Source organism: Amblyraja radiata, chromosome 2 (assembly GCF_010909765.2).
Source record: "Amblyraja radiata isolate CabotCenter1 chromosome 2, sAmbRad1.1.pri, whole genome shotgun sequence".
Taxonomy (NCBI): domain Eukaryota; kingdom Metazoa; phylum Chordata; class Chondrichthyes; order Rajiformes; family Rajidae; genus Amblyraja; species Amblyraja radiata.
This window is the reverse complement of record NC_045957.1, coordinates 58,801,258-58,814,559: the sequence shown is the minus strand read 5'-3', so window position 1 is coordinate 58,814,559 and position 13,302 is coordinate 58,801,258. Positions and strand designations below refer to the sequence as shown.

The window sequence follows — 13,302 nt, the reverse complement described above, 5'->3', positions numbered from 1 at the left end:
TCAAAATAATCACAGTATGAAGTACTTTGAGCTTTGGGAGATTCTATGAGTAGCTCTCCAAGAGAATGTCTGTTCCTCTTGAGATTTTAAGAGTTTTTATATCAACCAGCTTCAGCATCCGAGTAACAGTTCAAAGGTTCACAAAAATAGCTTTGTTGTTTTCAATGAAATTACATTGGCCTTGGGGCCTCCATTTACAACTAACTTCTGGACTTCTTGACCAGCAGACCTCAGGAGGGTTCGAATTGGACATAACATTTTCTGCAGACTGACATTGAATACTGATGCTCCTCAGGGGTGTGTGCTCTGTACCTTGCTCTATTCCCTGTATACCCAGACTGTGTGGCCAATTACAATGCTAACTCAATCATGAAATTTGCTCATCTTACCATTTTGAAGGTCAAATCTACAACAAGGATGAGATGAAGTACAGGGGAGAGATCAATAACCTGGTGTTATGTTATCAGGATAGTAACTTAATCCTTAACGCCAACAATTCAACAATAAGAATTGGTTAGGATGTGTAAGAAAGAACTGCAGGTGATGGTTCAAATAGAAGACAGACACAACCAATGCTGGAGTAATTCATCGGTACAGGCCACATCTCTGAAGAGAAGGAATGGGTAACGTTTCTGGAACGGGGTACTGATTTTAGATGATCAGCCATGATCATATTGTATGGCGGTGCTGGCTCGAAGGGCTGAATGGCCTACTCCTGCACCTATTTTTGTATGTTTCTATGTTTCTCCAGAGATGCTGCCTGTCCCCAACGAGTTACTCCAGCATTTTGTGTCCACCTTCAATAAGAATTGGTTGGTCAGGCAGCATCTCTGGAGAACATGGATCCACTGTGATGCATGTTCCCTCGAGATGCTGCCTGGTCCACTGTGTTATTCCAGCATTTCTTTTTTTTTTGGGTTGTAAACCAGCATCTTGTTTTTACAAAAGAGTTGGTCGTTGACCTAAGGAAGTGAGTGGATGAACATAATTCTGTCCTCAGCAATCTAACTTGGTCCCTTCACACTAATACAAGGATCAGGAAAGCATGTCAGTGCATCTGAGAAGACAGGGAATGTACAATAGAATTCTATCGAACGACTATGGATGCGCTATGGAAAGTATTGTGACAGAATTGTATCTCAGCCTGGTATGCAACTGCTCCACTTGCGAATGCCAGAACCTGCAGAGATTGGTGAGCACAACCCAGCCCATCATTGTGCATCAGGAAGGCTAGAAACATTGTCTAGGATGCCTGTCACCCTGGACACTCCCTTTCCTCGATTCTACCTATAAAAAAGGGCCCCAAGTCAGTAATACTTTGACGCCATACACAGAGATCAGGATACTGTTTGATCTACACTACCTTCTTGGCAAGATACAGGAGCTTGAAAAACTGCATGTTCAGACTTCAGCAGTTTTTTCCCTACTGCTATCTGACTCCTGAACCAATCACTTATTTCACACCCCTCTCTTGGAGTTGCAGCCACGTTCTCTTCCTCTTATCTTATTCAGTTAATCCAATCTTGTGCTAAAATATTAGTTTTCACTCCAATTTTGGATAATTCTGCTGTTTTGGAGTTATTGTACATATCATTAATGTATCCTCTGTGAGGTTCTTGTGAACAAAGAATTTCTTGGTACAGTGGTGTAAATGACAACAAACTTATCTAATCTAATATCACTGCCTGCGTCATACTGCTCAACCTGCTGGTTGGCCTCGTGATTTGGATATGGCTAATTCACCTTTTACTTCTGTAATAGAAAACAGCTGTTAAATGATCAGCATGTCTGAAGTAGCTTTAAACATGCTGATTATGGGATGATATGAATTACTTGGACAACATGCAAAACAATGTTTTCCGCAGTGTGTCATTTCGCATGACAATAATAATCTAATATGATCAGTGTAGTAAACCGCAAAGTGCTGCAGTGACTCAATGGGTCAGGCAGCATCTGTGGAGGGAATGGACAGGTGAGATTTCCGTTCAGGACTCTTCTTCAGACAAGAAGTATCACCCATCTATTCCCTCCCCAGATGCTGTCTAATCCACTGAGTTATTCCAACACTTTGTGTGCACATGATGCTGGACTCTGCAGTTCTTCCTATCTCGAATAATGTAGTCATAATTGCCTTCTTTGCATCTGCCTGCATCCCTCTTCTTCATTTACAGGGGCAAAAGATTCACTGATTCCGCAGAATGTAGTAGTTGAGTTGGCTTTGATATAACTTCCGCGTTTGTCTATTGCTGCACCAAGCTGTGTGACTGTTTTCAAAGTACTATTAAAATATGTTACCCGTTCATGAAAATAAATGAAAGGGATGCAACCTAATTACAAAGTAATATCATCAACAGAAATGTCTAAACATCCAACAGTGTAGCAGGCAGAAGATAAAGCTGTGGGGCTACACTTACAATCAGTGAAGGTATTTTCATATATATTGCTCTGAATGCTGCTCTTAGCTGAATGCCAATTTATTTATTTTACATCGCAGACAAAAGACAATGTACAAGAAAAACATGTGACATGTTAACTATCCCAATATGAGCTCTGGTGATTAAACCATAAGTTCAGTGCAACGACTTTCTTTCCCCTTACCCTTCTCTTTCTCTCTGTTTCCTGCTTTCCTGTTCTGAAGGTGTTGACTCTTTGTCTTGATGAGGGAAGGGCATCCTATGCTCCTTAGTATTTAATTTAGGTTACCATCTCTTTTTTGTAAGCTATCACAACAAATTGTTGCCAAACATAATATCTCAATTCAGTACATCTTTACCCAAAGTTTGAGTAATTACAATCTCCAGCTGATAAGAGACATTCTGTCCTTCAGTTCTATCAATGGTAGAGGTTATTGGCAGTATTCTAACCACCATTCTATTCAAGATCAGTTCATTCAGTACAAACCAGGAATTGTATGTTGGATCTTCCAATTATGTACAGCTCAGATGATCACAGACTATATTCAATGATCCAGCAGGAGACCATAACCTAGTCTTTTCTAATTATATTCCTAATTGCAAAAAGGAATAACTTCAAAGAAAGTGAAATCAGATTCCATTTTTTTTTCTGGCTGATCTAATGAAATGCAAACTATAACATAAGCTATCAATATATATGTTAAAGGACTGCTGAATGTTATCATCAGTTTGTATGGATTGGTGGCTAAAATATATATAAATTGAGACCAACGTGATCTTGTAGTTTCCAAAGTAAATGTAGCAAAGCTATGTAAAGGCTGTAGGGGGCATGAGACAAAACACAGATACCCAATTTGATGTTATAAATTAATATTCAATTTTGCAAACCAATTCCATTGAAAATCACATCATATTTTGAAATTCAACTTGTACTCAAGAGCTCAAGGTAAGTCGTCAAGTTTATGGTTGTAGAATCATAAGTCATATAGCGTGGAGACAGGCTCTTCACTTGCCCATGTTGATCAACATGACTCAATCTACACTAGACCCACCTTCCAATATTTGGCCCATATGCCTCAAAACATATCCTATCCATGTACCAGTCTAAATGTTTCTTAAACTTTGCGATAGTACTTGCCTCAACTACTTCCCCGGGCAGCTCGTTCCATATACCCACCACCTTTTGTGTTAAAAAGTTGCCACTCAGGTTCCCATTAAACCTTTCCCCCCTCAATTTAAACCTATGTTTCTTGATTCTCCTACTCTGGGTAAAATAATCTGTGTAGTTATCCTATTTATTCATCTCATGAACTTATACACCTTTATAAGATCACCTCTTATCCTCCTACACTCCAAGGAATAAAGTCCCAGTCTACTCAACCTCTCCCTGCAGCTCAGGTCGTGGTTTGACTTCCCAAAATTCAACACCTCACACATCTCTGTATTAAACTCCATCAACCATTCCTCAGCCCACCTGCCCAACAGATCAAAATCATGCTGCAATTTTTGACAACTATCTTTGCTATCTACAATACCACTCATTTTAGTGTCATCTGCAAACTTACTAATCCTAGCTTGTACATTCTCATCCAAATCATTGATAACAAACATCAATAGACCCAGCATCAAACACTGAGGCACACCACTAATCACAGGCCTCCAGTCTGAAAATCAACCTTCCACCATCACCGTCTGCCTCCTTCCATGAAGCCAATTTTCTAACCAATCAGCTATCTCTCCTTGGATCATATGTGATTTAATCTTCCAGAGCAGCCTACCATGCAGAACATTGTGAAATGCCTTGCTGAAATCCAGATATACAACGTCTACAGCTCTGCCTTCATCAACTTTTTTGGTCTTCAATAATCTCAATTAGGTTTCTGAGATCCACTCTCCTACAAACAAAACAATACAATACCTTTTATTTGTCATTTGAACCTCACATGAGGTTCAAACGAAATTTGGTTTCTGCAGCCATACAAGAAGAACCAAGACACACACCAACACAATTCACACAAACATCCATCACAGTGAGTCTCCTCCTCACTGTGATGGAAGGCAAAGTCTTATCTCTCCCCTGCTCTCCATTCCTCTCCCGAAGTCGAGGTCAAAGGCCCCGTGGTCAAACCATGGTGACTATCCCCAATCACCCACTGTCCATCTAAATGCATGTATATCTTATCCTTCAGAATACTGTCTAGTAACATTCTGACCACAGATGTTGCTCACAGGCCTGTAATTCCCCGGCTCTTCCCTGCAGCCCTTTTAAATACAGGTACAATATTTGCTACCCTCCTATCTTCTGGCACCTCACTCTAATTTAATGATGTCTCAATTATCAAAATCCACAACAGGACTTTGATTAACTGGTCAAGTGAGCTGAAACATGGCTGATTGAGTTTAATGTAGATAAGTGCAAGTTGTTGTATTTTCCACAGTGAATGGAAGGCCCTTAGGAGGAGTTGTCGAGCAGAGGAATCTAGGAGGACAACTGTACAGTTTCCTGAAAGCACATCACAGGTAGATAAGCTGGTAAACAAGGCTTTGGCATGCTGGTCTTCATCAGTCGAGGTATTGAGTATAGAAGTTGGGACGTTATGCTACATTTGTACAAGACCATAGTGATGCCGCATTTGGAATATTGTGTTCAGTTTTGATCACTCTGCTATAGGAAGGATGTTGTTAAAAAGAAAAAAGTGCAGAGGAGGTCTACAAGGATGTTGCCAGGATTAGAGTTGCCTGAATTATAGGGAAAGGTCAGCAACTAAGACTTTTTTCCTTGGAGTGCAGGAGGCTGAGGGGTGATCTTATTGAGGTGTATAAAGTCAGAGTCTTTTACCCAGGGTAGGGCAATCAAGATAAGAGGTCAAAAGATTTAAGGTAAGAGGGGCAACTTTTTCATTCAGAGCATGTTGGGTATATGGAACGAGCTGTCAAAAGAGATAGCTTAGACAGGCATTACAACATGATTCAAAAGACACATAGACAAAACATTGGACAGGATAAGTTTAGGTGGATATTGGCCAAATGTGGGAAAATGGGACTAACTTGTATATAGCAGCTTGGTTAGGATGCATGACTTGGGCTAAAAGGCCCATTTCTGTACTGTATGATTCTAACTAAACAGTGGCTCCCTAATGGGTAAAATAGAATGTATTTAAGATTTGGCAGATAGAAAATTAAAAATAACTACAGAAGCAGGAAACATGATGAAAAAACAAATATGCTGGAAACTAGCAGCAGTTCATGCAGTGTCTGTGAGAGGAGAAACAAAGTTATGAAACATTAAAGAAGAGACATGAAGAAGGGCCCCCAACTTGAAACAGGCTGAGGCGGCGTTCTGGCGGCAGCGACCTGAATCCGGGGCTCGGCCGCGGGCCAGTGGACGACATCGTCGGGAGCTCACAGGGCACAGGCTGGTGCCTGTTTTCCGGAGCTCCCGTGGCAACAGCTGCGTCCGCTGGACTGGAGGGCGGCAGCTTCGACCACCCCCGGGCCGCGGAGCTTGAACCGCGGGACTGACTTACCATTGCCCGGTGGGGTATCGCCTCAGCGCAGAGGGAGAAGAGGAGGGAAGAGACAGTAACTTTTGCCTCCATCACAGTGAGGAGGTGCTTGGTAAACTCACTGTGGTGGATGTTAATTTGTGTTTATTGTGTGTTGTTATTATTACATGTATGGCTGCAGGCAACAACATTTCGTTCAGACCGAAAGGTCTGAATGACAAATAAAGGATTCAATCAATCAAACATTAATTCTGTTTAACATTCAGGGCACTGGAATGGACAAGGCAGTAGGGGAAAGCAATAAAAACAATGTGAAAGGAGCATTTGTAAGAAACTTGTGACTTCCATTTCAGCTGCTGATTTGCATTCTAATATGATGAGAAGGGGTATTTAGTCTTGGTATCCATATTGCTTCAGGTCTGCAGGTGAGCTTAATTACTGAAAAATGTATTTTGATTCTACAGCACAAAGGCAGGCGACTTAATCTGCAATAATCCTGAAAAAAATCCTGATAGTTTTGTGTTATTTTCCTGACAATCTGAATTATCACAGTGCACAAGGGAGACCTTCAACAGATAAAAGACAGAAGTGTTTGTACATTAATTCCAATGGCCTGTTATTACCTGTAATCTATGTCATTGTAAAAGGGCTTCTCTGAAGACTATAATTTTGTATTGAAGTTAAACATCTCACCAGAACCTCTTTGAACTTAAAACACTCACACATGACTTCAAAGGCAATATAGGAAATTAAATGAAGAGAGACGGAAACATGTCATCTGAAAACATGACAGACTGTTTGCCCTTCTGTGCTATGTAAAAGAAAGAATAACACAGCCTCACATGTGAAAATATTACTAGCTCCTTTATTTGCAAGAGCTATATATATATATATATATATATATATATATATATATAATCAGTTTATAAATATATTTTTCTGCTATTAAAATAATAACTGTTAAATTGTACAGTTAAGAGAGCTTGCTTGATCATTCTGATCATTTTTTTAATATATAGAAGCAATATGACTGTTTACCTTCCGCCATAAGGTGACAACAAGTTCTATTTGGAGAGTGAATCAATTTACGAAGAGGAAATCATGCTTGACTAATCTTCTGGAATTTTTTGAGGATGTAACTAGGAAAATGGACAAGGGAGAGCCAGTGAATGTAGTGTACCTGGATTTTCAGAAAGCCTATGATAAGGTCCCACATAGGAGATTAGTGGGCAAAATTGGAGGATATGGTATTGGGGGTAGGGTACTGACATCGATAGAAAATTGGTTGGCAGACAGGAAACAAAGAGTAGGGATTAAGGGGTCCCTTTCAGAATAGCAGCCAGTGACTAGTGGAGTACCGCAAGGTTCGGTGCTGGGACCGCAGCTATTTACAATATACATTAATGATTTAGAAGAAAGGATTAAAGTAACATTAGCAACTTTGCCTCCGGAGGAGGCGCTGTCCTGAACGGCTGCCTGTCCTGCAGCTGTCAGTTTTTTCCCCTTCTTTTTTATTATTTTTAGTACGTTAAATGTACAGTCAGGGGGTCTAAATCTTTTATGTGTGGGGGGTGGTGGGGGGGAAGGGGGAAACTGCTTTTCTAAGTCCCTACCTGGTCGGAGGGGTTGCCTTCCTCCGAGCAGCGTCTTCGACCTGTCCTCGCGGCCTACCAGCGGGTCCTGGAGCGACGTTTCCCTGTGGGGACCTGGCCAGAACATCAGCGTTGGCGGCGGCGCAGAACATCGGCGTTGGCGGCGCAGAACATCGGCTTTGGCGGCAGTGCAGCGCTGGAGCGCTATTGCGGAGCGGGCGATGCCTTTCCTGGGTCGCCGCGCTGGGACTCCAGTATGCTGGGACCGCCGAGAAAAAAAACATCGTGGAGCCGCCAGCTGCGGAGCGGCCGGCTGCGACGTTTGAACTTTTTTGAACTCACATCTCGCCGAGATCACCAGTGTGCGGAGCTCCGTCTGGCGTGGTCTGTTGGCTTGGAAGCCGCAGGCTCCGGTGGGAAGGCGGTCGTTCCTGGCACCCCAAGCTGCTGGGGGTTCTCCCGACGCCGGCGTACCATCACCCGGCGAGAACATCGGGCGCCGTGGCGGCGACTGTGGAGGCCTCAATAGGCCCAAGGTGGACAAAAGGATGGGGACTGGACTTTGTGCCTTCCCCCACAGTGGGAATCACTGTGGGGGGATGTTTTGGTGTTGAATTCTTTTGTGAATACTGTGTTGTATTTTTTATTGGTGTGCTGCATGGACATCAGAATTTCCCCTGAATAGGGGGATTAATAAAGTATTTATCTATCTATCTATCTATCGACACAAAGCTGGGTGGCAGTGGGAATTGTGAGGAGGATGCTATGAGGATGCAGGGTGACTTAAACAGGTTGGGTGAGTGGGCAGATGCATGGCAGATGCAGCATAATGTGGATAGATGTGAGGTTATCCACTTTGGTGGCAAGAACAGGAGTGCAGATTATTATATGAATGGTGTCAAGTTAGGAAAAGGGGAAGTACAATGAGATCTGGGTGTAGTTGTACATCAGTCACTGAAAGTAACCATGCAGTTACAGCAGACAGTGAACAATGCTAATGGCATGGTAGCCTTCATCACAAGAGGAGTTAAGTATAGGAGCAAATAGGTCCTTCTGCAGTTGTGCAGGGCCATAGTGAGACCACACTGCGTGCACGTTCGGTCTCCAAATTTGAGGAAGGACATTCTTGCTATTGAGGGAGTGCAGCGTTGGTTCCTGAGGTTAACTCCCGGGATGGCGGGACTGTCATATATTGAAAGAATGGAGCAACTGGGCTTGTGTACACTGGAATTTAGAAGGATGAGAGGGTTCTTATTGAAACACTAGACTAAGTGGGACCCATTGGGTCCCATTCACACGGGAGGCCTGGTCCCCCATTGCAACCCATTGGAGGGGGAGGGAGAGGGGTGTGGGGAGGGGGGGGTGGGGGTGGGGGGTGTGTGAGAGGGGAGGTGTGGGGTGGGGGGGAGTGAGGGGGGTGTGGGGGGGGGGGGGGTGGTGTGGGGGAGGGGTGTTGTGGGGGGGAGGGATAGTGTGGGTGGAGGGGTGGTGTGGGGGGGTGGTGTGAGGGGAGGGGGTGGTGTGAAGGGAGGGGGTGGTGTGGGAGGGGTAGGGTGGTATGGCGGTGGGGTGGTGTGGGGGCTAGGGGGGAAGGGGGGAGGAATGGGGGAGGGATAAAGGGGAGGTGGTGTGGGGGGGCAGTGGTGTGGGGGGGTTGTGGTGTTGGGGTGAGGAGGTGGTGTGGGGGGTGGTGTGGGAGGGTGATGTGGGAGGGGTGGTGGGTGCGGTGGTATGGGGGTGGGGTGGTGTGGGGGGTGGGGGGAAGGGGGGATGGATAAAGGGGAGGGGGTGTGTGGGGGAGGGGGTGTGTGGGGGAGTCGGGGGTAGTCTCCACTCAGCGGCCACCGGCCGCGGCACCACACAGCACCTCCCGTTTCCACACAGCGGCTTTCCCGACTCCACACAGCGGCTTTCCCGACTCCACACAGCGGCTTTCCCGACTCCACACAACGGCTTTCCCGACTCCACACAACGGGTTTCCCGACTCCACACGTGGCTTTCCCGACTCCACACATCGCTCACCCGACTCCACACAGCGGCTTTCCCGACTCCACACAGCGGCTTTCCCGACTCCACACAGCGGCTTTCCCGACTCCACACAGCGGCTTTCCCGACTCCACACAGCGGCTTTCCCGACTCCACACAGTGGCTTTCCCGACTCCACACAGCGGCTTTTATGACTACAACTCTTGCGGACTCAATTAGCACAGCTTGTATACTCAGCCCCACCTCCGGGATTTTTTTCTCCAGCGGGTGCCGGAAGGGGCGTTACCTTCATGATGGCTGACAGGCGAGAAGACCAATCTGCTGATTTCATGATTTTTTAAACCTTCGTAACTTTTCTCATATTTCACCAATCGGAACAAAACTTGGTGTCTTGGAGTAGAGGACAACAGTAAGGTGGCGAAAAAATCCTGGCGATATAGGGTAGCGTTTTTGCACAAATTTAATTACAACGCAGACAAGATGAGAGTTTTAGTAATAGTATTGATAGATAGATATAAGATGATTAAAGGATTGGACACGCTTGAGGCAGGAAACATGTTCCCGATGTTGGGGGAATCCAGAACCAGGGGCCACAATTTAAGAATAAGGGTTAGGCCATTTAGAATGGAGATGAGGAAAAACTTTTAAACCTAGAGAGTTGTGAATCTGTGGAATTCTCTGCCTCAGAAGGCAGTGGAGGCTGATTCTCTGGATGCTTTCAAGAGAGAGTTAGATAGAGCTCTTAAAGATAGCAGAGACAAGAGGTATGGGGAGAAAGCAGGAACGGGGTACTGATTGTGGATGATCAGCCATGATCACAGTGAATAGCAGTGTTGGCTCGTAGGGCCAAATGGCCTACTCCTGCATCTCTTGTCTATTGTCTATTGCATTGCATTTTACAATATTAGAATTTCCAGAATAGTACAAGGGAGTCAGATCAGCAATCATATTTGTTACTGAACAAAAATGTCATCTGATTCAAATGTTATCATTCTCGTTGTTGAGAGTTCAGCAGATAAGGCAAGTTGACAGGAGTATTTCTTTCAATGGAGGATTTTTGGATGAGACAACCAAAGCCCCATTTACCAGTCTTGTCCTTTCAAATTGATGTTAACATGCATAAGGTACTTTGTAAACAAAAACTGAAAATCCAGAGAAGAATTCAACCCATGTCCACCCTTCTTCAACTAACATGGTCAGAAAACGATTAACTGGCCATTTATCTAAGTGTTCCTATTTTATCAAGAATGTTTAACATGCTAGCCTACAAAACATTAGTAACTGTACTTTGAAATAATGTACTCTAAGTTTGTCAAGTAATGATAAGGTGTAATATAACTGAGTCTTTCCTTAAAGTCAAACCACTAATCTTTTTAGGGTTTGCCATCCACAGTATTGTGCAAATGGCCATTATTTATTTATACTCCATGGAAGAGAAAAACAATAGGCTATTTAATCGTAGCGCTCATCACAATAGTTTCAATTCCATCCATATCTTAAATTCAGACCTACAACTATCAGCAGCTGTTTTGGTCAACGGTGAAGAACCATGGGTCATTCCTATGTCTAAATGTGAAATACACAGGCCAATTATTGTGATCTATGTCTTGTGAAGTTAATTTATCAAATTGTCAATGCATTATTAGCGCAAATGGCACAGTGTTTATTAGACAAACCTATCCAACTAGAGGAACATGTGCATTGCATGTTTTTGGTTCATTTGGTAGCAGTTTAGTTCTTCACATAAACATTCCATCAGCTCTCTTCATTGTGCAGGAGGCAGAGGCCCGAGCCACCAATTTGGGAGTATAAAGTGGTATTTCAATTTAAATTATCCATCACACTCCTATCCTGGCTCTCAGCTTTTTGGTTACAAAGAATAAGAGATACCTATCTTCTCTGCAGGCTTGTGGGGAGAGGGAGAACAAAGAATCCAAGCCAGATATCTCTTATCCGGCGCCAGTACATCTCAGTGGTTGAAATGGCCACCTGTTCTGTAATGATCTGAAATTCCTTTGAAAGGGAATATTTCTGCTTTTCAGATTTTACATGACATTCAACTATTTCAGATAGTATTTTGTTTCCTCATTACTCCTATTACTATCCCTGTTGCTTTGATTATCATTTTAAAATTCACTCTCTCCTTTCCAGCAAAGCACAAACCTTTCTCTCTGTTCTTTCCTTCCTACCCTTCTTTGTTTGCATCTTAAAATTTATTTTATTTTGAATATTTTTTGGCACAATAACCCCCCAAAAATCGCTTAAATAGGTGTTTCCTGGATACTGTTGCTGAGTATTTCTAGCAAAATCTGGTTTTTTTTCTATACATGCAATGAATTGCATATATTAATTTCTAACTGATCAACAAATAAAATAACACCAATTCAGTAAAATCCCCAAAAAACTGCACATCAACATATATTCCTCAAAGCCCTGAGAAAATAGGTGATCGTAACCTGAAATACGTTTTAACATTTCAATGGTAGATGCTCAAACATGCAGGCATTACATGAGGAAATATTTCATATTTGACATATTTTAGGCAGAAGGTGATAGTCATTACTGAGCTCTAAACAATAACCTTGGATGGAAAAGTAAATGACAGTATCCCATATGTTTTCTTTGGATGAAGGACATATCTGCTTCCTTGAAAATAATTTTCAAGAATAAAGGAAATGAATGAAGGCACTTACGGCTGGCAGAGCTTGATAAGATCCTGGTCGGTCGTGCCTGGTGGAAGGCCCCTAATGTACAGATTTGTCTTGCTCAGCTGCTCGCCACCACTGTTGTTGCTGCTGTTGTTGCTGCTGTTTGTGCTCGGACTGGGAGGAGCCATAGGGTGGGGAGCTGGTGCATAGGATTGCTGAAATTAAAAACATTGCAAACATATGAGAAAACCAGACAATATTTATTGTTCAATTATATTTATCTTATACACATGAAATGCACTTGCTGGAAAACCTGTTATCTTTATATTGGTAGTGCATTCTCCAGATCTTACACTGTAGATTGCTGGAATTAGTCTCATAGTGGCAAAATTATTTAAATGACAAATTTGTAACAGTACATCGAATACCATGTTGTCAAAGGCTTATGCAATCATGAAATAGATAGCTTATCTCATTGAACCGGAGATATTACAAATAAGCGTATCACTTACTAAATTTACATTTTATAAAATTAGCAAATTTATATTGAACAGCATTCATACCTTCTGAACCTTCTGAATTTTGTAGTCAGCAGGACAGTACTGTGCATATCGCCAACTTGGACAATTTTACATTTTTATCGAGCCAATTAAACAAGCCAATTAACCTACAAACCTGTACGTCTTTGGAGTGTGGGAGGAAACTGAAGATCTTGGAGAAAACCCGCGCAGATCATGGGGAGAACGTACAAACTCCATACAGACAGCACCTGTAGTCGGGATCAAACCCGGGTCTCTGGCGCTGCATTTTGCTGTAAGGCAGTAAATCTACCGCTGTGCCACCGCGACTGCCATATTACCACCATTCTCAGTATAAGATATATCATTCCACTTAATAATGTTTATATCATATACATTTTTCCTTTTCTCTATTTTCTGAACAAATAATCTAAGAGGTAAGGTCCTTACACAATTTTCATACCCTTGATATACAATGTCTGGGGGAGGCGAGGCAGATTATGACATTTTCCCAAAAGAGCCTTTGTGCTACCTACTTCAGCATAGAAACATAGAAACATAGAAAGTAGGTGCGAGAGTAGACCACCAGGTCCGTCGAGCCCGCACCGCCATTCGCTCATGGCTGAACACTAAACAGA

At 43.0% G+C, this 13,302-nt stretch overlaps 1 protein-coding gene across 7 annotated transcripts in view; it reads right to left on the bottom strand.

Moving 5' to 3' along the window:
* rbms3 (RNA binding motif single stranded interacting protein 3) overlaps positions 1-13,302 on the bottom strand; it is a 1,345,529-nt gene that overhangs the window by 537,676 nt on the left and 794,551 nt on the right. For all 7 annotated transcript variants that reach the window (XM_033047243.1, XM_033047268.1, XM_033047258.1 and 4 more), the window contains one exon: positions 12,192-12,361. In XM_033047243.1, the coding sequence (XP_032903134.1) occupies positions 12,192-12,361 (170 nt within the window). The remainder of the gene's footprint in view (positions 1-12,191; positions 12,362-13,302) is intronic.